Below are 27,007 nucleotides of genomic sequence, written 5' to 3' on the forward strand. Positions count from 1 at the left end.
ATTATACAGGGTGATTGGTAACTGGTGGTACAAGCGGAAAGGGAGTGATTCTACGCGAAAAAAGGAGTCGAAAATATAGAATAAAAATTTTTCGTTCGGGGCTTTGTTTTCGAGAAAATCGACTTTGAATTTTGGCTCGGTACGCGTGCACTTTATCGCGTCTCGTTATAACGGATCTCACTGTAGATCGTGTGTCTCGATGGAAACATTTAAAACAATTGAATTAGGTACACTCCGTTTCGTTCTACTTCTATTATTACGTTCGTGCATAATTCAATAAAAAAATAAATTCAAAAGAACATTGTGCGTCTATTGTTTCCTTATAAAACGAAAGAAACTTTTCGGGCAATCGGAACAAGCGGAAAAGGGGTGTTTCTACGCGAAAAAATAAGTCGAATATATAGAATAAAAATTTTTTTCTTTTTTTTGTTTAATTTTTCCATCGAGACAACGATCTACAGTGAGATCCGTTATAACGAAACGTGATAAAGTGCACGCGTACCGAGCCAAAATTCAAAGTCGATTTTCTCGAAAACAAAGCCTCGAACGAAAAATTTTTATTCTACATTTTCGACTTCTTTTTTCGCGTAGAATCACCCCCTTTCCGCTTGTACCACCAGTTACCAACCACCCTGTATAACGTAATAATATAAAAACTTGGAAGATATGTTTTACGTCTGAAAAGCCAAGAGAATCCGTTAACGGAAGCAGTCGATAAATTCGCCTGTATCGCCGTAGCAACGGTACACCGATGGTATCTACTAAAAATCAGTCACGAAACGAGGTCTACTTGCTCAATAGAGAAACCATCGAACAATTGCTTTCGAGAAATTATAGATGGCCGAGGGAGATAGCTGGCTCGTCCGTGGCATGTCCGCGCCGCTTTAATTTCCTTCTTCGCGACTATCCATTTATAATGCCGGACCGATGGACGCACGAAGGCGATTGCTTTTACACGAACGGGTCGTGGCCCCGGCACGGATCACGATTTAATCCGCCAGTCGTGAGCGCCACGCCCGTTTCGAGCGCGCGGCACACGTCAGCCCTGACCTTTTCGATAGCCGCCACGAGATCGATCGATAACCGATCAATCGCGAATAAACCTGACACAGACGCACGTGCGGTAGTTTAGCCAAGTAGCGTGCAAAGCCGAATTTACACCGTTTCGCTTTCGATGATTCATCGGAATACGTCGTTCTCGTCCTCGTTTCATCGGCGGTGATCCTGCGAAGCGAACACAGCGCAAATTCGGCTCCGCTTGCCTGTTTGACCAAACCGCTGGCCGTGTTTGGACATCAAACTCTGAATCTAACGAGCGATCGTTTTAGTCAAATTTAGTAAAATAGAAAGCAGCGAAGCGTCCCTTTACTTTAGAAGCAGACGCGTTCGCGTTAACAGTACGCTCGTATGCGGCGATCATCGTCAAGTAATAGGCAGCTGTCCATGAAACTGCAGCGAACCGTTCTCGTTGCTACTCCTTTTCCTCGCGTTCACTGGCGTTAACTTCGTCGGTAGCGTGGCGTACGTTGCAGCTATAAGCGAACGTGACGATCCACGACGAAGGCGTGTTGCTCGTCGCTGGAATACTATTTTAATAGCGAGACAAAACGTACGTCACTGTGCGCTTCGTAGACTCCACGTAGACGTATCGTCGCGTTTAACGGATTACGCTTACGCTTGTACGAGGCGACGTTTCGTGGATGGTCGGCTTAAACGAGCATCGTCGTTCGGCGATTGCTCGGCGAATTGGAAATCGAACGCTACGTGTGATAAGTTTTGCACGGTGCATACGGTATTCGAGATTATACGAAATATCCAAAATATTGTGCGAAAAGTTTCTCTCGTTTTATAGGGAAATAATAATAATCGTAATAGAACAGGACGGATCGTACGTAATTTAATAAAATAATATGAAACGAAAGAAACTTCTGGGAGAACGTAATATCATAACTAGACTGTGAATATCGATGTGAATTCATATTTTTGCGAATGTAGATTAACACTTTGACTGCCACGTTGGTCATACGGTTTCTCCTGTGGTCATTGCTGACCGGAGCGCTTCAACTTCTTACAATTGTAAAAATGGAATGAAAATTGATAGTTAGGGTATTTTGAATATAACCGATAAATAGAAGATACTTTAAAGTAAAAAGTGTCCCATTGAACAATTAAATATTTTTATTGGAACATTTTCTTTATTTGGAAATAGTTTACAATCAGTTCTCATTGAGAATGAAAATTGACAGTTAGGGTATTTTGAATATAACCGATAAATAGAAGATGCTTTGAAATAAAAAGTGTCCCATTGAACAATTAAATATTTTTATTAGAACATTTCTTTTTATTTGGAAATAGTTTACAATCAGTTCTCATTGAGAATGAAAATTGACAGTTAGGGTATTTTGAATATAACCGATAAATAGAAGATACTTTAAAGTAAAAAGTGTCCCATTGAACAATTAAATATTTTTATTAGAACATTTCTTTTTATTTGGAAATAGTTTACAATCAGTTCTCATTGAGAATGAAAATTGACAGTTAGGGTATTTTGAATATAACCGATAAATAGAAGATGCTTTGAAATAAAAAGTGTCCCATTGAACAATTAAATATTTTTATTAGAACATTTCTTTTTATTTGGAAATAGTTTACAATCAATTCTCATTGAGAATGAAAATTGACAGTTAGGGTATTTTGAATGTAACCGATAAATAGAAGATACTTTGAAATAAAAAGTGTCCCATTGAACAATTAAATATTTTTATTGGAACATTTTCTTTATTTGGAAATAGTTTACAATCAGTTCTCATTGAGAATGAAAATTGACAGTTAGGGTATTTTGAATATAACCGATAAATAGAAGATACTTTAAAGTAAAAAGTGCCTCACTGGACAATTGAATATTTTTATTAGAACATTTCTTTTTATTTGGAAATAGTTTACAATCAATTCTCATTGAGAATTATAAGTAAATTATTCTAGTGTGGTACTATAACGCGAATAATACATTATTATCGTATATTTGATTCTAGCCGAATCTAATGTTTAAATCTACAGGGTAATGTCTTTTTAGCCTGCGGATCTGATCCATCGTGTCAAGTAATCGAGTAACTAGTGGGTTTTGGTGGTTGTTAATTCTTATGTCATATCTATTACCGAATTTGCATATTTTTATTAGAACACGAATAAAAAAAAATGAGGACGAATCTCGCATCTAACGGTGCACTGTGTTAAAACACCAGACGCTCTGAGCGAAACACGTGATTTCGGCGTGGCAATCAAAGTATTGAGAAATGGAACTTGGGTAGATTTCATTTACTAAATATCGTAAGCAGCTGAATATTTTCGATATGTAATACGGTTTTGCGTATTGCGTGCGTTTTTGCAGCTTCGAATTTTTCGTAAATGCGCAAAATAAAAATTGCAAAAGATCAAGTATCGAAAGAAGAATGCGTAGCATCGAAGCGGCACTTTCCACGTCGATTCATCTCCCTCGTCGACTTCGTTTCATCGTCACAGCCCAGAAAAGTCGACGGTGCCAGTGTCGATGGGAATCTGGCGCCGAACAATTCCCACAAAAGTAGTCCGGGCGCAGTCACCACCCCGTTTACTCTTTTCCATCCCTGTTTGCACACGGACATTAGGCACGCGGCGTTGAAAACGGGGGCAAGCACGTGTCGGTGCACGCGTGGCCGAGCGTTTCGGCCTTTCAGAGGGCCATTGACACGCGTACTTAACGGCGAGTTTCCCACGATTCTGGATCCTCCTTCTGGACACTATCCAGGGGAGCGTTATCGCGAAACAACGCACACACACACACACACACAAGGGCAGGTTGTTCGCTCACCGAAACGTTCTTCACGCATCGTGATCGCGACTTCGATTTCCTTCGGCCAGGTGTGCTTTGCTCGGTGAGTGGACCCCTTGGTCGAAGAAGGTTGCAGCTAATTCAGAGAAACGTGTTTGGAAAATGGCGTAGAAAATTCGATACGCGGCGCTCGAGATCTTGTTCGTTAGAATACGCGGTATTCGAAGCGAGATTGCAGCGATGGACGGAAGAAGAAAGTTTGAAATTCGTTTCGTTTGTTCGAAGCATCGGTAGGTCAGTCTTTTATACAGACGTTCTACGTGCAGAACGACGTCGAGTCGTGCGTTTCTTGCTCCAAGTATGTTCGTTCGTCGCTCGCTTTCCTGCGAGAACGAAAGCGGAATAATACGAGCGCCTGTACGGGCGATCGAGCGTAAGAGCGCAGAAAGTCGTAAAAACCTCTGCATCCGGTTCTAATTGCAACGAATTTACAGGTAGAGTCACGAAACGTGTTCTCACAGCGAATAAACACGGATTTCTTGTCACCGTTCGAAATCAGCCTTGGATAAATCGTCGGAAATCAAACGGCGACTGGCGCAGGTGTTGGCTCCGCTTCTTTTCGCACCTCGACAGGCTCGAGCTGTTGAGGCGGTGTCATTAAGGCGGCGAAAAAGTCAGCGTCGCGTCAGTTGTCGATTCCCTGTCGTGACTTTCGAATGTACGAGTATCAACCGGCTAATTGCGATCGTAAACGTCGTGAAAGTCGGCGCCGATTTGCTCCCGCGACAAAAAGTCGGTCTCCGCGCTCAGCGCCTAACCGATTGATTACCGTGAAACTCGTAGTCGCTTTCTTTCGAAATCACCGAACGATACGAGGTAAGGGCGCGTGGTGGATGCCGAAACGCAAAATACGAGGATTCGACGTATGCAAAAATTCGAAGATCCAAGGATGCGAAATACGATGAGAGGCATATATTATAATATAATATACAGGGTATAATATAATATACGGGGTGGTTGGTAACTGGTGGTACAAGCGGAAAGGGGGTGATTCTGCGCGAAAAAAAAGTCGAAAATGTAGAATAAAAATTTAAAAATTTAAAAATTTAAAAATTTAAAAATTTAAAAATTTAAAAATTTTAAAAATTTAAAAATTTTAAAAATTAAAAAAATAACGTCAATCGAGACGACGATCTACAGTGAGATCCGTTATAACGAGACGCGATAAAGTGCACGCGTACCGAGCCAAAATTCAAAGTTGATTTTCTCGAAAACAAAGCCTCGAACAAAAAATTTTTATTCTATATTTTCGACTTCTTTTTTCGCGTAGAATCACCCCCTTTCCGCGTGTACCACCAGTTACCAACCACCCTGTATATATTAGGTTGTCCGAACAGTTTCTTTCGTTTTATAAGGAAACAATAGACGCACAATGTTCTTTTGAATTTATTTTTTTATTCAATTATGCACGAACGTAATAATAGAAATGGAACGAAACGGATTGTACCTAATTCAATAAAATAATATGAAACAGAAATTGTTGTTCATCTATTGTCACCTTATGAAACGAAAGAAACTTTAAACGAAATAAATAAATATATATAATATATATATACAAATAACGTTTTTGTTTTATATTGGTTTATTGAATTATGCACGAACGTAATAAGAACGAAATGGATCATAGCTAATTCAATAAAATAAAATTAATATATGTCGTATCTTTGTACTACAATTAGTTTATTTACAATGAATGGATTAAACAGATGTTGATTAAACAGGAAACGATGGTTATTTAATATCAACTAATCACAATAACGTATTATAATTAAGACAACTGTTAAGACGCAATTCGCACTCTCTGACTTCTCAACTCGTACCGCAATTCAGCAACCGCTTGTTTATAATTCGCACGACATTCCCCAGGCCCCTCGTCCACGATACCTACACACACACACATATATATTTAATGTAAAGATGCAAAATATATGCAAAATGCAAAGGTGCGAAATATTCAATGTGCAAGGCTGCAAAGATCGCAAGAAGCAAAGATGAAGAATAATCATCGATTCAAAGACGCACGATGCACGATTGAGTCGATCAGAGTGTCTCGAGGTTGAATTAATTTCGAATAAAAGGATACACGCAAAAGATTGGATCCATTTATACACACTTTACTGTGTGACACTTTCGAACGCTTCTCGGTCAGGTAATTTTAATTAGATCTGAAGATCGTAATCGCTGCAAATTGATATATAATATGATACAATGTACGTAAAATGGAGTCTGTGAACGAGTAAACGATCAGACCTCAGATAACGAGTTTAAAGTTAATAAAAGCAGTGTCGTAATTCCGTAGTAAATACGGCAAATTAGTAGAAATCAAAAGCACTGCACGACCTCCACCATTAAACATACATAATACTTACGTGGTCGATCCAGTTACTTCAACCTGCTCCACGATCCAATCTTCTCGATATCACACGCCTTTTCCACACACAACTTCCACTTCAGCTACTCGCGCATATACGCGTCAAATTTATTCTTGAATCCACTAGGCTTCAGCTGCAACCAATTTTCCTCCAGGATCATTGAGAACCGCGATACGTAGAAGTACGATTTAACTTAAACCGTACGTATGTATACAGAGAACGGAATTTATTTTGGTCTGTGGTCGTGGAAATACGCGTAGTATCAATACTCGATCGAGATAAAGCGTGTTTCCAGCTAAATTGTTCATTAATTTCCCATTGACTCTATCGGCTGAAGGTTTTATTTACTCTAGTCCTTAATAATCCTAGACAATTTTGTCCAATGGGAAATTGAAAATGCTGAAAAATCTCCGACTTCCATTATTTCACCTTGCTCCCTCTTGGAAACTTTTCTTTTTTTTTTTTTTATCAACCTATACTTCTATTTCTGCTCTCGAGATCTATACAAATCTATATCGCACCGTTAATCTCAAACAGTTAGCTGTTGCGGCCTCTTTGGGAAGTATGTAAGAATACTTATCATGTTCCGCAAAATGTAAGCGACGACGAGTATACTCGTCGAGCACAGAGTATGCGTGCCTGTTACAACCTAGAATCGACCATTTTATTTTTGAATTTTATTATTGACAAGGCTCGTCGTAACATAAACTGTTGCTGTTTCTTCGTGACGAGTATACTCGTCGATATACTAGCCAACTGGTTGATATTTCTATCGAGATATGTATAATTTTATGTGCTAGACTAGATTGACCACGTAGCAGTGATACATGTACGTGCAAGTGTGTATCAATGAATATCTTTGAAATCGTTTATCAAATAAATATATAATAATTCTGATATAAAGTCTAAGTGTAAATTTAGCGTTCCTGTACCATTGTTTCGGCAATTAAGGTCCAAAATTCTCAACGATTTCCCAACTAAAAGGGTCGATATACATTGACAATAAAATATCGTCAGATTCGTTAATAAGTCGCATTTTCATTGAGAACCTCGAAACGTTGACAGTATATTACTAATTGTCTGAGCGTACCTCGACAATAAATAACGTGTATCAGCCATAAAAGATCGAAGCTATATCTTTTCTGCGTTGAATAGCAGAAATCTGGCTGACAATCACCGGTACAGAAATAATTATTCCGTAAATCCATTTCCATCGTTTTATTATACCGTTTGTCGAAGGATCAAAAGAGACGAGAAACTCGGGGAAGAAACTCGTTGCTTAAAAGAAAACCAAGCGTCTAGCCCGATTCTTACATTCTTAAGAAGCACTCTGAAAACCCGCAACCGCAGTAAACGCACCTGCTCGAAGAAGAGTTGTACGGCTGCCCGCAACGATTTTTGCCTTCGACCGTCATTTATTCACGCACGATCGAATCTCGTGGTTCGATAGAGAAACGCGAAACCATCGACGTCGAGAAGCTCGCGGAGCCGCGTCAGCTCGCCGCGAAAGCGTAATTCGGTCAAGTTTGCGCGGCTGTTCTACGCGGCAATTAACGAGACGGCCACACCCGCGACTCATTAAGCTTCCGGCCGTGTCTCGATGGCAATTTGCCGCCTCGTTGCTCGCGCACGTGTGATACACGCGATAAACCGGACAATTGCGATATCTAGAAACCACGCAAAGTTACTCGAGTTCTACGATCTTCCGCGGAACCTTCGAAATTCCCTGGAATTCGCGATGCTGTAACGTCGTTCTCAACTATCCTCGCGCCGACTTTTCTATTCTCATCGGAATATCTTCACGGTGTGCGAAAATAAGTTGGAAGAAAGCGAATGGTTGTTCGTGTTGGCCCGTTGCTGGTGTATTTGTCGAACAAAATTTCTTACGAATGTATCGGTGCGCGGCTGGTGGAAAAAGCGGTGCCGCCGCGTGCAAACCTCGTGCGCACCTTGTACCTGCAATCTGCATATATATTAGACCGCGGTTCGGGTGATGGGGCGAAGAAAATAAAGGTGCGAAGCCTCGTTCGTTTTTATCCGGACCAAGATCGAATCGGCGCGGCTCGTTCGTGGCTTTAACGGCCGAATTAATGGGTCGTCGATTCCTCGAGGAAGTCGTGTTAAAGTTAGCGCCCCTGCTCGTCTCTCCGTTTTCGAATCGGACTAGTTTTATTTCGACTGTTTCTGCCGTGCGACGATTCGTTCCCGGGATTAATTACTTTCATAGTGGAGCGTCGATAACGCGACAGCCTTTATAAGCCCGCAATTTGTTCGTCACGTTTGCTCCGAGGAAAAAGTCGAAGCTTATTTCTATAAATACGAAATAAAACGTTCGATGTACGTAAGCAAAACATTTCTCTACTGACTGGAAGCAACAGTTAGTTAACAACGATGGTTAGGAAAAGTATTCGTACAGCATCGTACTTATTGTATCATTTATGTCAATTAATTAGTTCGAAGTGTATCTTTCGTGTAATTTGGTGTAGTAGATATTACGAAAACGCGCAGCAGTTGCCACAAGAAACGCTTCATCGAAAAATCCAAAATGTCTTTTGTACACACCGTATACTTCGTTGAATATGCATATCCACATCTTGCATCGAAGTATTGGCTCGCATCCGAGCTATTCCACGAATTCGTTTACCGTCGCGAATAAATAATTCAGCTGCGAAAATTCAATTTGTCTTTCTTCGCGTTTCTACGATTCCACGAAAACATCGATCCTTGTACGAAGCTTCTCTCGGTTCTTCCGGTTTGTCGCGCCTCTCCTACTCGAAAAATCCGATAAGGCGAAAGCTCGGTAACTCGGAGACTTTGGTTCTTCCTTTGAGATTCGAGTTACCGAGGCTCGACTGTGCGACAGGCAGCGGGCAATCGCGACACAGCGACGCGAACGAACGCGAAAGGGTAGAAGATCGACGGCAACAGCAATTCTGGTTTTGTTTTCTAGGCGAAACGAGAAAATAGCGGGCGCTCGCGCGATACAAGATCGTCGAAGATACAGTCGAACTTGTAATTAAAGCTCGTTGGAGCAACGTAAACCGGCTGGCTCGGGATCGTGCTGCGAGTTTCCACACTTCGGGCTCTTTGATCCGCGCTCGGGATAACTCGTAAAAATCTTAAACGCCACGTTTAATTAAATACCGCGTCGCAAGCGAAACGAGCCACCCTCTGTGCGAGGCAGCTGGCGAACAGAAACTATTAAGCGACTTTCTCCGCCGATCGGAAATCATTAGACCAACGGCAATTTAGCGATACGTCGACGTTCGATGATGAATCGATGTTCAGACGCTGATCTATACCGCCAGCCGCGAGCTTTCCGTCACGACTCGCGGTCCATTAATATCCGTACGAAATCGCTCGATGGATACTAATGACCGATCCTACCGAATTCGATCGGTCGAGTCTTGTGTCTGCTTTTGTTTCATCTGCTGATCGTTGATGGTTTGTTTTGGTTTGTTGCCACATTGTGATCTTTGCTTTGATAGAACAAAATGGATCATACGTAATTCGATAAAATAGTATAAAACGGAAAATGTCGTGCATCCATTATTTCCTTACAAAAGGAAAGAAACTTTCCCCACATGGAACACGCTTCTCAAAGTGCTCGTAACAATCTAGAAAGCGGAATTCCGCTGAAAATCTACACTGCGGTCTCGTTGAAACCCCGAAACATATTCCAACCGAAGAATCAAAGTTTTTCAATTTTCTCACTTATGAAACGCTCTTGCACGAGCGCGCTCTTCGATTATTCCGCGTGCAACCGCAGTCGCATTGTCACAGTGAAAGAGTATCGTTCCGGTTCGCGCGGTAGATACGATCGTGTCGGCGTATACGAACCGAGTCGCCTCGGTCGTTTCTGTCGTTGGTACAGCGGAGGTACGCCATTAAGCTGGAATTCAGGTGTATTAACGATGCCGGTTACTCGCGACAGGTACGTATCGAGCGACCGTGGCCACCCGGTAGCGCTAATGGCGCGCCGCGGAGGGAACCGTTCGTTAGAGGCATTTTATTTTGCCTATCGTACGCTTTGTACGACCGTTTATGCTCCCTGTCACCGTCTCTGCCCTCCTTCCGCGGCTCTGCCTTCTGGGAAATCCCTGTTCGCGATTGCGTTTCGATGTCAGCCACTTTGCAAACGATAAGATGCATCCCGATTTTTTTATCGTTCGTCCTTTCTTCGTCTTCCCTTTCTCCCTTCTTCTTCTTCTTCTTCGTCTACGCTCGATGAAATTGTCACGTAAAATAAAGAAAAAGAAATCGAAGATGAAAATAACAAAAGAGAGAATTTATTTGTTAACACCTTGTTTACACTAATGACAGTGTACTTCCGAACTCTAGCCGTGACTTTCCAAGACTGAAGCTCCTACAACTCGACTTTCCATCGGATCTGATTCTTTTTCCTTTGTCATCCCTCGATATCCCACTATCCGCGCGTTTGTTAGGCGTCCGCGACCATTGCCACGCACGCCTTCTTCTCGAACATTCTCGAACATATCGATGGCTCATTAGGCACTTCGTCATCGGTCCATCGGTTTTGAAGTGCGTCGGTGACAAAATCATCCTCTTATCTGGTCCTGGTCTAGACAGCGGCGCAATAAGGGCGGACAATCGGCGAATTGTAGCGGCATATGCGTCTTAGGACGCGTAGCTGCATATGCGCTACACGACGTCGCGATACGAAGATACCTCACGTAGTAGTTTTGCCACTGAGGATTAACACTGTACGACGCACGTATGCAATAAACAAACTCTGGACAAAGCAATTTCGCGGCTACGTGCAATCTACCACGGCGACGAGTTCAAACCCTTGGGTACCTCCACTAGTATAAATAGACGACCAAGTTCTCGTGACAACGACCATACCCAAATCCACGTCGTTCCATACTACATGACAGCGAACTGCTAGGTTTTGACCACAACCCATTACTCACCCAACTACTTGACACGACGGACCAGGTCCGCAGACTAAAAAGAAAATACCCTTTAGATTGAAGCATTAGATTCAACTAGAATCAACATAATATAAGTTATTATAAACCAAGCTATTGTACCACGCCAAATGAAGTTACTTAAAATTCTCAACGAGAATTGATTGTAAATAAAAAAAAAACTTGACCTTTGCACATGGTCCAACATTATACTTTCCCCATTACGTAGGGTAATCAGGATCATCCTCTCCTTGTCCCTCCAATACCTACAAACGCAACATGTAAAAAGTGCAAGCATTCGACCACGAGACTAGTCTTGAGTCTTGCGTATAGTTTGGCCGTGGTTTGAGCAACTATTTTAACTTTGCTACTTCGTTGTATTGAATAACGTCGGGCCCAACGGGCACCCTTGTCTGACCCTCCTCACAGTCCAAAATTCTCTTGTGTTGTGGTTCTTGACTCTCACCACGTTCCTTGTTTCTTCGTATATTTCTCTGATCCTTCGGATTAGTTTTTCGCTAATCCCCATTTTCCTTATTTTCTCCTCTAGTTTCTCTCTGTTTAGCCTGTCGAACGGCGCTCTCAAGTCCACAAAGCAGGCATATAATTTGCTTCATTGTAATATTATACTTAATTATTTTCGTGAATAAAGGCCTAAAAGATTTTGTCATTAGGCGGTATTGACAAAATCCGCAATCACTTAGTTGCCAACCCAAAATATCGTCGCGTTAGTTCCTAACTATGTTAATTACATTTTTCAGAAGAACGTAATTAGCCGATCTGAACGTATGTCATGTCGGTGCAAGGAATACAAATTTGCGACAACGTTGGCTTCAACAAAACGTTCGTGCAGTTTTTCCGGTTGAATCAGAGAAGTCTGGTTGGTGTTAGCTTATCGATCAAAAACATAGTTCACCGCGGATCTTTGTAATATTCTGAGAATGTGTGCGATCGCAGTGTGGTATAACGTGCGCGCTTTCTTTCATCAAGCTACGACGTTGTCGTTATCGAGGTTGATCGGCCGTGCTGAACGTGGTGCATCGTCGAGATTGAAATTTCCTGCACGGGGAATCTGGCAAATTTCTGTACGATCATGGCACGCTTGTTGTTGCATTGCATCTTCCCCGTACGAATCTGTTTTTCAGTTACAGTTCCTCGTTTTTTCTCTTCTTAAAAGGAGGAAAGCTTGGTACGCCGAAAATGCATTTCATCGTTGCCCAGCTTTTAAACTGACGAACAGCATGCAAAATACAAAAGCGAAATTGTATTTGAATTAACGGCGGAACGTAGTGAATTATGTAGACAATACCGAAGATATCCGCAACTAATTGCAGTCAATTTCATCTTCCGACAAAAAGCGAAACGAACTTTCTACTCGACTCGGTATGATGAAAATTCCAAAGCGACAAATATTCGGTTCTTCCAAGTCCTCTAAGTCCGTACAAAATAATATTAAGTTCACATTAACGACAAACATTAAACTCACAATAACATCGATAGTAATACGAAACTTCGTAAACTTCAAAGTCAGTCTTCTCAGTTACGAATTAGCGTGGATAGAAAAGTTAAGAACTGGAGCGACGATACGATTACGCGATTTTTAAATACCTACACCGTCGCTCGTAAGTATCTATGGTCACTTTGCACGATCTTCATCGCCAACTATGAGTATTTTAGGACACCTATATACTCGTTACGATCATCGGAAAACTCTAACAAATTTTATCTTCTTTAATATTTTACATGGTAACGTGCATGTGACGCGAACGAACTAATCGATTTGTATAATAAACCGATAGAAAAGAAGCAGGCGCAGTCGTCGAAGCGCTCGGTTTAAATTGACATGGCAAAGTGCAACTGGCAAACTCTACTTTATGTACATTATGAAGTAGAGTACATATTATAACGTGAATTAAATGTCACACGTACACGATGAAATAATTAAAAAGAACGAGAGGAATGGAAAGCTTTTAATTCGAATAGATAGACGAATAGATGGATCTCGTAAACGCGGCCTTTTAAAAATTCTCCTCCGCTATACATCTACGATCCTTTTCAAGGAAAAACTCATCGATAATAAAGTGCCATTAAAACGGTAATTTTATTAGGATCTGCCCGTACGAATAATCGAACCCGTCTGAGAAACTGGATACGTTTCTATCGACGCGAAAGGACGAACGAATCAGGGACATTAAATCGAGCGATACCCTGACTCTGTTTCAGGTGGTTCTGCCACTTCGACGACGATAATTACGTGAACGTGCCACGCCTGCTGAAGCTTCTGGATAACTACAATCCACGGGAGGATTGGTACCTGGGAAGGCCCTCGATACCCGCACCCTTGGAGATCATCAGACAGGGCCCGGAACCTTCCAAGCGGCCGGTGAGTTTTTAAATTCGTCGAACAGAGACGTAGCGAGCGAGCGAGTGAGAGAAAGAGAAAGACTTCTAAATGAAACCAGTTTTCCCCTCGTGGCGTCTCGTTTTTGCGATTTCCAGAAAGACAGGGTGGGCCATCATTAACGATCGAGTACCGTCGCGTCATCGTTGGTACGCGAACAACGATTTCTGTTACCGTTCGAACCGGGCCAACCCACTTTTAACCGATGGAAATCGGCCTTCGAGTGGCTGCGATCGATCAGCCACTGTCTCGCGGATTAATCGGCCCGTTTCTTGCGGCGTACACGGTTTTCTCGTAAAACGGAAGTCGCAGGTGTTACTTGGAAGCTTGGCCGTTGGCTACGAAGTACAAACGAACCGAACGAGTTCTTGTCGATCCTTTTTGCCGCAGTGTTGCTCCGTAACCGTGGAATTTCTTCCATTTTCGTCGTGACAGTAAGTCACGGTCTCGGAGGGATCAGCTCCATCCGGCTTGGGTGACGGTCAATGGAGACGGTAATGAGCAACGTTTCGTTTTTTACCGGCGGTCGTAGGCTAGAGGCGTGAAAGTCGCTTTTTCGTACGTCGCGGGAGGTCTCTAGGACGAGCAGGATGCTGTGCAAGGCCGAGCGAAATACGAGGCGGCGAGGGGAAAGTGGAGAAAAGTTGGAGCGGAAGATTGACGCGATGCCAAGCAAATATCGGCAATTGGCGGATAAAGAGTTTAACGCGCGGAGAAATTTAAACGTCGTAAAGTCGGTGGAAATTGCGGTGAAAAGTGTTCGACGTATATGGAAATTGGGGAGTAAAAGGTTTGGCGCGACCAACGATAAGAGAAGTGGAAATATCGCGGTGAAAAATATTTTACGCGCAGGCCAATTATTGGGGAAAAAATACGTCAACCGGCGAGAGATTCTGTCGCGCGTTTTCTTGCTCGGACGCGGAAGGAAGCGAATTACGGTCACTATCCTCCGGTCTTATCGAATTTATGCATCTGGGAGAAAGCAGCCGCTGCCTGTATCCGTATTTTCCAGTTTGTCAGCTTAAACCGAATGAACGGTTGTTGCCTCGCCTCGGGGGGTGAGTTTGACGAAGGAGAGAAGCGTCAGCCGGTGACCATTTTTCCATTTTCCACACTTATTTCACCCTTTGTATACGTTTTCCATCTGGGAATTAGTTCGTCGAGCAAACTGACCAAATTTCTTTCCTTGAAAAAGTTCCTTTAGGAACACGCTTATGCGTGCGGTATCCTCGATTAAACCGATCAAAATTCTTTCACTATTTTCTTCTTTTTCTCGTTTCAACAATTTTTCACACATCTCGATTCCTCTGGTTCGAGTCACGTAATACGGAATTCTTTTTATTTCTCTTCTTGTCCATTACAATATTTTTTTGCAGATCTCCAATAGGCCTCGTCGTTCGAGTCACGTAATACAGAGATCTTTTTATTTCTTTTCTCGTCCGTTTCAATAATTTTTCATAGATTTCGAGTCTACTCGTTCGAATCAACCAATTCAGAGTTTCTTTTACCATTTCTTTCTTTTCTGCTTTTCGATAAAGTTTCGTATATTTTGCGATTCTATCGGATCGAGTCAGTCAGGAAACGTTATGTGTATTACGTTGCAAAATGATTTTACGTTGCAAGTAGCTTTTTACCGGTGGATCTCGTCGTGCCTAACCGTGAAATCGTAATTTTCTTCGCGAGAATCTTCTCGTATCAAGAAGTAGTCAATTTTCCGGGTTTTTGACACGGCTCTCTTACCTTTTCCCTTTCTCGTTCGAAGAAATTGCTCGAAAAGTTTCAAACGATGCGACAGTGAGTCGCTCGCGACTGCTCTTCCACTTTGAGCTCCCGCTGCGCTTCTCGCCGCAAACCACCTGCGTTGTGTACGAATTAGTTTAACAGTTTCTTTTTCACTGATATCGAGACTGTAATTATTTTTCAAAGCCACCGTTAAAAGAGGATAGCGTTGTTTTCTGATTTAAAACATCGCGATTAAATACCCTCTGAGTATCACGTGTATTCTGTTACACGAGATTCGTGAGAGTATCTCGAAAGAGAATCAAGAAACTTTTCCGCTTTTAAATACACGAAATATTCTCTGTTGAGAGATAATCTTTCCGAACATCGAAGAAAATTTCCTATTATTTAACACACGAAACAGGATGTTGGAATGGAGAACATTCGAAGAGGATTTTTCCGAACATTGAAGAAAATTTCCTACCATTGAACAAACGAAATATTCTTGATCCGAAGGAAATCTGTTTGAACATGAGAGAAAGTTTTCCATTGCAAAGTAAGTGAAATATCCTCCATTCGAAGAGAATTTTTCCAAACATTGAAGAAAATTTCCTACCATTGAACAAACGAAATATTCTTCATTCGAAGGAAATCTGTTTGAACATGGAAGAACATTTTCCGTCGTGAAATAAACGAGATATCCTCCATTCGAAAAGAATTTTTCCGAATATGGAAGAAAATTTCCTACCATTGAACAAACGAAATATTCTTGATTCGAAGGAAATCTGTTTGAACATGAGAGAAAGTTTTCCGTTGCAAAGTAAGTGAAATATCCTCCATTCGAAGAGAATTTTTCCAAACATTGAAGGAAATTCCCTACCGTTGAACAAACGAAATATTCTTCATTCGAAGGAAATCTGTTTGAGCATGGAAGAACACTTTTCGTCGTGAAATAAACGAGATATCCTCCGTTCGAAAAGAATTTTTCCGAACATTGAAGGAAATTCCCTACCATTGAACAAGCGGAACATTCTTGATCCGTAGGAAATGTTTTTGAACATGGAAGAAAATGGCATGCTACCAAATACGCAAGATATTCTTCGTCCGAAGGTAACTTTTTTGGTCAGCAGAGAGCACTTCCTACTACGTTGAATACTCGAAACATCTTCGATTCGACGAAAACCCTTTCGAATACCGAGGAAAATTTCCTCCCATCAACCACACGAAACAACAACAATCCGATGGAAATCTTGATGTGAAAAGTTGTAGCCACGAAACGCGCTAAACACTGTGGATTCTCGATGCGATCGCGAGAGCACGTCTCGAGTATCACGCGTCTCGAGTGGCTTGACGCTTAACTTCGAGGCACAAAGTCCTCGGCATCGCGATCAAAAATCGATAAAAGGCCTGTCTTACCAGCGGACTCACGAGATACAAGATGCGATTTGGATTCCGCGAGATATGATCGGCGGAGGTCCCGGCAGCAGACAGGTAAAACGGGGCCCGTGATCTTATCCGACGACAGTGTCATGCTATAAGCCCATTAATCCTTTTTCCCTTGCCGAAAAAAAGAAACGAGCAGCGAGGAGGAAGCGGAGGAGTGAGAGATCGAGGGGCAGGGGTTGAGAAATAAAAGGATCAACGTTGTCAGACGTTGCGGTGGCCCATCGACGGGGCTGCGTCCTGGAAAAAACTCCTCTCCTACATTTATCATCCGCTTAGACAAATTAATAACGGCTTTGATCCGTCTGTCGCTGCCACGACGAGTCTCCGGGACGTCGCTTGTCTTCCGTGACGACCAAAGAAGGAGGAAATCGTTTGTAAGGAACAGGAAAGCGGGGCTTTCTCTTCGAATCTCGAGATGCTTGATATTTTGCGTGGATAGAGCGAGTTTCGTTCGATGTAACTAGTTTTTTTTTTTGTAGTTCTCTGCATTCCGTTCCACTCTCGCGCGAATGCAAGTTCCTTCCTGGACATTCGGTGGAAGCAGAAAAAAAAAATGAAAAAAAGGAGAAGAAAATAATTAAGATGGTGTATCGAAGAAAAGAAAATCTTCTTCGTGGACGTTAATCCTTTTTGCAATTTTAATTTCGTTCGATATGATTTTGATTTAGAACCACTCTTTGAAGCAACATCCAGCAACGTCGAGCATATTATCGCTGTTCCATGCTTCTTGAAAAACTCGCTGTTGCTTCAGCGTGCATCAAATGCTCCTATATATCGCAGTTGGAAATGTTTTGCAGCAACAAGAGGCGATGAGAAGCGAAAGAATAGTTGTTCGTTGTTGTTTCACAGCAGCCCTTATCAAGTGATTAATTATCAAGTGATTGCATAAACTTGGAATTTTTCGTTCAAAATAGAGTGAAACCGGAAACGATACATTTTTGCCGTGGTAGTCAAAGAAACAGAACCTAAGCAGAGATTCCTGTAGCCTCGTAAATCCTTGTATTTTTAAGCTCTCCACGACTACATAAACCATGTCTATAGCCTATTCATTAGGTTGTCCGAAAAGTGTCTTTCTTTTACAGACACGTCTTTTACAACGACGCATCTTTATACAAACATGAAAGCTAATCTGTCAAACGTTGTGATCTTTATCTTGATAGAGCAAAATGGATCATACGCAAATAAAATAGTATAAAATAATATAAATTAAACGATATAAAATAATGTAAAACGAAAAATGTTGTGCATCCATTATTTCCTTATAAAACGAAAGAAACCTTTCGGACGATGATTTAACGTTTCGAAAGAGTCAGACCGAATCGCAGATGAATCTGCCTCCGAGAGCGAATATTTGGCGGTAGTTGGTAAAACGGAAACAAAATCGAAACCGGTAGTCTTCGGATGAAACGATAAATCTTACGAGAGTCAGAGGACTCGTTTCTACCTCCGCAGTAGAGGAGATTAAACGTTTCTTATAAGGACCGATCGGAGCCATTCATCACCGTCGCGTCGGTTAGATATCTCTCTTTCTCTGATTTCTACTCGAGTCCTCGGCTCGTTAAGCCCTAATCGCTCTACTCTTTTCATTTTCCCAAACCCCACCCTTTCGACCACCGACTTTTGACCGTTCGTTGTCCGTGCCCGACCGCCAGCAATAAACGTTCGTCGTGTATTTGCGTTGGTAATTAGAACGTCCATAGGATTATTTTATTCTTGAATTATGGACAAGAAAGGTACGAAGCGAGCGTGGAAAAAACCGCGGTATCCGCGAGAAAGTGTGAAACGAGATGTTTTAGTAGCTTTGTATGGCAAGGTCTCGCGATAAGTCGGATTTCTCGTCTTTTAGAGACGAACAGCTTTAATATTCGATATCGTTCGACGTTTGCACTTGAATTTCTTTATCAGCTTCTTCAACGTTTCAAAAATATTAACGTTCTTACGATAACTATACGAGTAACGTTACGAACGTAGACGAATATTAATCGAGTTGAATTATTCGTTTCTTACGGAAATATACCTATACTGTTCGTTAGTTAGTAAATAGTATTATTATTTATTCTTGTTTGTTATTTATGGTTTATATTCAGGCTTCGCATTTTTCTCCTATGTGTCACGTAGTCAGCGAGCGATGTAAAAGTCAGAAAATCGAAGCTATCGTATTTTGTTGTTATTTCTGTATTCAGAGGTAGGATCGTAATATTTATTATTTTATTTTTTGGATAAATCTATCGCACTGTTCTTAGTCGAAAAACTTTATTGCACTTTCTTACATGGACTAGGGATAAAAACAAAAGAACATCTTAAACCTATCTAGAACTATCTCTTTTTTTTATTTATTTATTTATTAAAATTTACAAGCAATTCTCGCATTGAGAATTTTCAGTAATTTTTTCTGGCGTGGCGCAATTATAGATAAGTATAATTTATAAGTAAGTATTATAAATAAGTAAATATTACTTAATTTAGATAACTAATCGAATCTAGCGCTAGAACTATCTTCTACTTACTATTTATTGTAACTACAACTCAGGTTATCATTTTCAACGTATTACTTTATTTAATGAAAGATATTTTTCTCCATATTTAACAAACACAAAGTTTTATTGCATTTCTTCCACGATCATACGTTTTCGCATCGTTGCGAACGTTTCACGTCCTGGTTCGATCTCCGCAAAAGAGTAGCCAAACGTCGTGATGTACTCTGCTCGAGAAACCATCATTGAATTAATTAGACCAAACGTAATCTCGTTGGAACTCGTAACGTGCCGAAGATTTTCCAAAGTTCTCCTACAACCTCGAATCTCAGTTTCGCATTAACTCTTTCAGCTTTCTCCAAGAAATAAAAAAAAAAGAAAAAAAGAAAAAGACTGGACTCTATCCAAGATTCTACAATACAATTTTCGCTTACTCCGCTCACTCTTCATCCACCTGTTTTCTATCATGGAACACTTTTCAAGCTCGTTCGCAAACTACCGAGAAATAAATCTAACACAATTTTCATACTTGAGGTCGTCGATTTACCTTCGATAAAGTACGGTTTATAGAAGGAAGAGACTATTACGTAAGGTTTTGCACGGAAGATGAGAACGGGGATAGACGTGTCTCGCCGTTTTGTTCTGCTTTTATCGCCAACATATTTGGAGAAGATGGGACCGCGGGCCCGTTTCCACTGAATGGACATTGTTCGGCGGACACTGCCGGTATAAAGGGATACTCTGCTCTCTCTATCTCTCTCTCACTCTCTTTCCCTCCCTCTCTCTCTCTCTCTCTTTCTCCAATGGTATTCCGCGTTTTTCAACCCTGTTTCTCCTCTTCATTCAGCCTTCTTACGATCCAGTCGAACCAGTATCGTTGTACGAACGAAGAACCCTCTATGAAAGTCGATCGAGCAGCCGAGGTCGGCTATCGATATGTCGCGTGGTAACCCACTTACAGCACACGAAAGTAGTATAAGACGCTTCTGTAAACTCGTTATCGATATAGAAATCGGTGAATTAAATTTGAAAATTGTATACAAAAAGTACGAGATATTTGGTACGAGTATGCACAGGTTGACGGAGTTATTCCAACGCCTGTGCGTAGGTACTCTTTACGAATATATTATGCGCCTTATACGAAAGATTTCGAAATTTCATTGGCATTTTCACGAAACTCGACCGTTACGGTTTTATTGGTTAAGCTTGGAACAAATCTGAAAGAAAAATATATAGTAGTTTTGTAGAGGTCAGAAGAGTATTTAAACAGTGAATTATCCATTTGGTAGGTACGCGTTTGCAGTGAATATAATGTAATTTCTATATACAGGCTAAAATAAATAAATACGTACATTCGTATAGATTTTCAGAGAAATTTCTCATTTTATCGATATGTGGGATGGTGCGACGTCAGGGAAGTACGTGGCGTGAGGGGTAATTATTTATAAACATTGTCAAGATATGTTAATGTTGTCAAGGAGTGTTGCGAGCGTTACCAAGGTTTGTTAAGGGAAAAATGAGCATGGGAAATACTGTTGAATTTATCGTGGTCGAGTGAAGTTCGTTGTGTTGCTGTGACGTAGAATTAGCGAGAAACGAATACGCGAAACGCGATATTATATTCGATTTTGTGTATTTATCATACTGTTTTCTGTTAACTTATAATGTAACATTCCTACAGATATAATCGTGACAATCGCGTCTGAAGAATTGAAATTAACGGGCTAATGAAATTTCAAAATGTTTTCTACAACGCACACGATATGCACAGATTTTCTACGATAAATATTCCGATCTTATACTTATCTATAATAAGTATTAACTTATTATAAATATTTAGCCATGTCACTGCGCCACGCCAGAAAAAATTACTGAAAATTCTCAATGCGAGGATTGATTGTAAATTTTAATAAATAAAATAAAAAAAAAATATTCCGATGATACGTTCTTCACGATAAATCTACGATAAACACTTTCGTGAATCATTTAAATCCTCGTAGCTTGCGCGAACACCGTGTTTCCATCATTTTTTGCCCTTTTCTCTTACACGAGTAGGCTACTACTCTGGCTGTATCCATTTTATTAAAACTGCAAGGGATCGTTGGCGGAGATTGGCTCTACTCGCGATTCCAGACCTGTAATTTAGCTTCACAGGCCGAGAAAGATGTTTCGCAGGAATCGACGAATTCTGGAACGATTCCAGTGGTCTTACGATCGTTAGCGTCATTACGGTGGACCTGACGATTTTACGGGGGAATTTTGAGTATAACGAAGAAAGTCAGAACGTCGTACAATTTTCTTAGAGATTCGTCGAACAGAACTGGGTCAAGTTGTGCCTCGATTCTTCGAAACGATCGTTCTTCGCGTATAATTCGAGGAATAAGATAACACAGACTACGTAATAACAGCAAGACGAATCTCGTTCTCGGCATTGTCACGAATCTTCCCGTTTTCCGCTGTTCCGCTCGCATTCCCGCCAACATTCCGTGCAATTCATCAATGTGTTTCTACCATTGCGGAACTCGCGATGCCGCAGATTAGGAAGCTTCGCAGATTTACACGTGGACCTATGACGTAGAGATTCGCAGATGCTTTCGTATTTCCACTTGAACGTGGTAGTTAATCTCGTAGCTGCGGGCGATTTTCGTATTTTTTCTTTTCTTTTTTTTTGCACAAAATCGCGGACGAAATTTATACCCTGTATAAGTTTATCGTAAGAGGAGGGTCTCGATGCAATGGAAAAAACGCGACGCGATAATGGTGCGGCGTGTTGGCGATTTTGTAGAGAAAAATACTAAAATCGTCGGCGGCTGAAGGGTTTGCTTCGTAGCGACGAATTCCAAAATGATGAAAGGCGAGGTCCTTGCTTTAAGGCTGTGCACGCGTCGACGACAATTTGTCGGGCGACAGTTTCGTCGTTTACGAAACGGGCATTGCTTCGTTCATAGGTGAACGTGCGCGCAATTCACGACATGACTGCAAGATGATTTTTTTTCTTTATTAGAGGAAAAGATCGAACCGTTGCTCGAGAAATTGTCGTCGATATTCGCGCACCGAATATCTATGTGCATCTAGGAAAAGTGCAACATCAACTGCCTCGTTATTTAACGCTAGAACTACCGATAGTTAACGCAAGCTGTTTCTACCAAAACCAGTGAAAATGACTGGTCTTTGAAAAATACGTAGTAATAGAATATTTGTATATTTATTGATTTATTACTTTCTTACGGAAGCAATTCCACGTTATGTAGTACATTTTTATTAACGATGATCCCTAAAATGATCCCTAAACGAGGGTTGACATATTTATAAAATTGTAGAACCAGTTATTTTCACTGGTGTGGTATTTCTAGCGTTAGCATCTAGCGATCGATCCGCAATTTTCCTGATAACTGATATCGTCATATCGAATGATACGCAGTAAAATTTTTAAAAACGTGTGGCAAGTTGTACAAAACGAGGAAACTGGTTAATCGGGTTCGATAAACAGATTGCAGGACTCTTTTACACTTTGACAAGTACCAGTCATTTTCACTGGTATCGATATCGGTAGCCTTGATAGAAAATTATTTTCTGTTTGAATACATACAAAACGAAATAAAATTCATTATATTATTCTTTTAGTTATCGTTGCGAAAGTCATTACATTACAAGAATTTTACAATAAAATTGTAAAACCAGACAATTTGACTGGTATGGTAGTCCTATGTTTCTCGTTTCTCGTACAACGAAGAACGTTTATTCACATATCTTCAAACCGCTTTTTAGCTTAATAAATTACATAGGTAAGTTTTATAATTAATTTCTCGTGTATCGTCAACGAATACTAATTATCGTTAACGTTAACAACAATCGACGATAGTCGAAGAACGTAACGAGAAAAAATGATTAACGTCGATATTGGTTAGCGGCAATCGAAATAAAATTCGTTACTGGTGATCGGAACAATTAAAAATGAATATTTTTCAATCGTTTGATTCTTCGCGAAATGTCTCTGACACTTATCGATAATTGGCTTGCACTGAAATAAAAATTAATTTTTTCAAAATTATTATCTTCTCTTTCTAAAAAATATCTAAAATAACTGTTATCCTGGATCTCTGATATTTCGATTTATGGCGGCTCTTAGGACAACGTATTATATATAAAATTCACGAGGCAGTGAACGTATTAAAGATAGAAATAGGTGCGCACGGGATTTCTCGAGGATTTAGTCGTGGACAGGACGATACATACGAGCGAAAGATGGGCTAGGTTGCGCTGCTTTCTGCAGGAACACCATCGACCTATCCGCCGACCCCCCATGGGTGTGGTACCATCTTCCAGCCAAGATTATGGTCTCGGTATGGTGGACGTTACTCCCTGGGGCCTTCGCGTACTCGTATATTATATTTGCCCGAGAAATACTTACCTTACCCTTCTCCTTCTCGAACCTATTCCTCGTTCGACCGCTCTCTCTCTCTTTCTCTCTTTCTCTTTCATCTTCTTTCGGTCGAGTTTCCTCCTTGTTCTCGCTATCTTCAGAACCTCTTCGCGAACCTAGAGGCTGTGCACGTGCACCGTAAGAAGAGCTTGGAGCGGTTGGACGAGTGAATGAGCGTTCATGGCGAGGGTGGAGATCTCTTAGTCATGCCGGAGTTCGGTTTCGAAGCTGTTTTTAGCTTCGCTTATTTATGGTTCAACCCACTTAAACGTTGAAATGAAAGTTATATACGCGTCGATTGTTTCGCGATCATCCCAATTTCTGAACATTAGGACGCTAACGGGAAGAGCTAGACTACAGCGAGTACGAGTATCCGGATAAAGAGATAGGTAATTATTGTCTGAATCGTTCTATTCCGAATTTACTGTTTCGTTATACTGTCGAAGGATTTCAATGTTCGAGGATCGTCGCATGGTTCGACGTTTATCGTGGCTACAAAAATGATCTGTCGTTGCGCGTCAACATCGGTTACCTTAATCGAGTCGGTAATTCTGTTTTTCAAATTTATCTCGCGGTTTATCGTTATTCGTGTGATCCTTCTGCGATGAACGAGCTCGTGGAAGTTAGTCATTCGTCTTCTAAAAATTGGACATTAATCGTCTACTTATATAACGAAAATAAGAAATTAATAGAAAGCGTAGTTCGATCAACGTAGCTTCCGAGAGAGTCGATTCATCACGTTGCTCCATCCGCATCGTTACCTCGCACGATTGCAAAATCGATTAATCGTTTCCTTGATATTTTAAACGAAATTATCGCGTCTTGTACGAGACTTAACGCTTATGAACGGCTGTACACCGTGTTTGCTGGAATCGGGCCAATTGGTCTCCCTGGAGCGGCGATAATCGAAGACTCGAGTGGACAGAGAATGCGGTGGTTCGATAATCACCGCGACTTTTGTTATTGCACGGGGATTTAAATTAGCCCCGGGTATACGTGTCTTCGCCGGGCAACCGCTCGGTGCCTATTATATCGTTAGACCAGAAATTCTCGACGTTCAATTACCCGCCGTCAAATCGACCGGTGATTACGAAACACTGGCCCTTGTGTGCTCGCGCATGCACATGTGCACGTATAGCCGTACGATCTAGAAAATCGTGCAATCACAGCGCTGACAACTAGATGCACGGCCCCGTCTTTTTTCTTCCACGTCCCTCCAAGGGGATAATTAGCCCCGTTACACCGAGTTATCTCGTGCAACCGAGACGAACAGCCGAGTTTCAAGAATTTTCAAATCCAAGGTAGGTTAGCTGAGCGCGATCGAGTTCGCGAATTCAAATTAATAACGATCGATTTGGCAGTTCTCAAATTTACAGCGATTTGATTCAACGCGCTCAAATTTGAGAGTGGAAATTTTCAAGGCTCTGGTCTGGAATTTCCAAATTTAGTGATCGAACGTAGCTCGAATTAAGGACGATAGAATTTGGAATTTTTTAATTTCAGGTGATCTAATTTAGCTCGTTCAAGCTCGCAAGTTCAGATTCTCAACGCTAAAATTTGGGACTCTCAAATTTAGAGCGGCTCGACTCAGCGCGCTCAAATTTGAGAGCGGAAATTTTTAAGTCTCGGGTCTGGAATTTCCAAATTTAATGATCGAACGTAGCTCGAATTAAGGACGATAGAATTTGGAATTTTCGAATTTCAGGTGATCTAATTTAGCTCGTTCAAGCTCGCAAGTTCAGATTCTCAACGCTAAAATTTGGGACTCTCAAATTTAGAGCGGCTCGACTCAGCGCGCTCAAATTTGAGAGCGGAAATTTTTAAGGCTCGTGTCTGGAATTTCCAAATTTACTGATCGAACGTAGCTCGAATTAAGAATGCTAGAGTTTGGAATTTTTGAATTTCAGGCGATCTAATTTAGCGCGCTCGAGCTCGCGAAATCAAATTTTCAAAGCTAAAATTTGGCAGCTCTCAAATTTACAGTGATCCGATTCAACGCGCTCAAATTTGAGAGCGGAAATTTTCAAGGCTCGGATCCGAAATTTCCAAATTCAATGATCGAAGCCACCTCGAATTAAGGACGATAGAATTTAGAATTTTCGAATTTCAGGCGATCTAATTTAGCGTGCTCAAACTCGCGAGTTCAAATTTTCAAAGCTAAAATTTAGCACTCTCAAATTTAGAGCGACTCGACTCAGCGCTCTCAAATTTGAAAGAACAGATCTTCAACGCTCAAACTTGAGATTTTCAAACGTACGTTGGTTCAATTTAAACGGTTCAAGCTTGGGACCTAAAATTTGCAAATTTACCCACAATTAGGATACTCGATTTGAACACAAGCTAATCTCGAAACCTGAGAGTCTAAATTCAACCAAAATTAGAACTCCTGATTTCATTCTGGAGTATTTTTTGACTCGATCTAACGGAACAGAGACACATCGGCCATAAGACACCTTCGACTGGGAACCTCTTCTCTCTATCCAACGTCGATCTGAACGTCGATCCGACGATCGGATCGGTTGGCTTACGTTCTTTCGCCGCCGGTGTAATTACGGCTGCATTGGCCAGGGGATATTGCAGCCACCACGCCCCCGGTGAAAGGGTGATCGAAACGAAACGGAGTAGCGACATGGAAAAAGATAGAGAAGAAGCAAGTGCACGGAGTCTGTTCGCGGCCACCGGTGATTTCAGTCGGCCGGTAGGCCGATCCAGCCTCGGGATAACCTGCCGATGAACCGTAAACCAGGAACTTATTACCGAGCTGTGTAGCTCGCTTGCTCGCGCTCCAGCTCGCCGATGCTTTATTATTACGACTACCAGCAGCGTGTGTGCAACTGCACACTTTGCACGTGTTTCTAGGATCCCGAACTACACGCCACGTACTTCTGTATACGTGGAAGAAGAGGGCTGATCGAACTTATTCGAACGACGATGAGTTCTGCCTCGTGGCTCTTGGATCCTGCAATTTTTTTTTTCTTTTTTTTATCGAGGATTGTACATATATAGAGAGAACGAGCAAGCGAGCGAGCGAGCGAGAGAGAGAGAGAGAGAGAGAGAAGACAGGTTTGAGATTGGTTTGTTAATCGATGGCTCGAGATGGCTCGTGTTCCGTGTCGATGTAAATATTAACGTGTTCTCTCGTGTGAAACGATTTACAACGAAGAACGGAGGTTTTTAGGATTTTTATCAATCAGTCGATGCTCTGTCGGACGACGAGATATTGGAACGTAGCGACGTTGAGATGCGTTTGGATACGAAGAAATTACCGCAGATTCGCAGAGATAAACTTGAAATAGAACTTTTCTACATAATATCGGACTTTGATTTCATCTCAGATAACGTAAGCTATCATTACGTAACTTGAGCGACGCGG

The 27,007-nt window shown here is 41.4% G+C and overlaps 1 protein-coding gene across 1 annotated transcript in view; it reads left to right on the forward strand.

The window, feature by feature from the left end:
- The window catches only part of LOC117231280 (fringe glycosyltransferase), a 130,247-nt gene that overhangs the window by 44,250 nt on the left and 58,990 nt on the right, over positions 1 to 27,007 (forward strand). Inside the window, exon 5 of the mRNA XM_033489582.1 lies at positions 13,395 to 13,554. Coding sequence (XP_033345473.1) covers positions 13,395 to 13,554 — 160 coding nt within the window. The remainder of the gene's footprint in view (positions 1 to 13,394; positions 13,555 to 27,007) is intronic.

Source organism: Bombus vosnesenskii, unplaced genomic scaffold (assembly GCF_011952255.1).
Source record: "Bombus vosnesenskii isolate JDL3184/JDL3185 unplaced genomic scaffold, Bvos_JDL3184-5_v1.1 scf7180000013272, whole genome shotgun sequence".
Classification (NCBI taxonomy): domain Eukaryota; kingdom Metazoa; phylum Arthropoda; class Insecta; order Hymenoptera; family Apidae; genus Bombus; species Bombus vosnesenskii.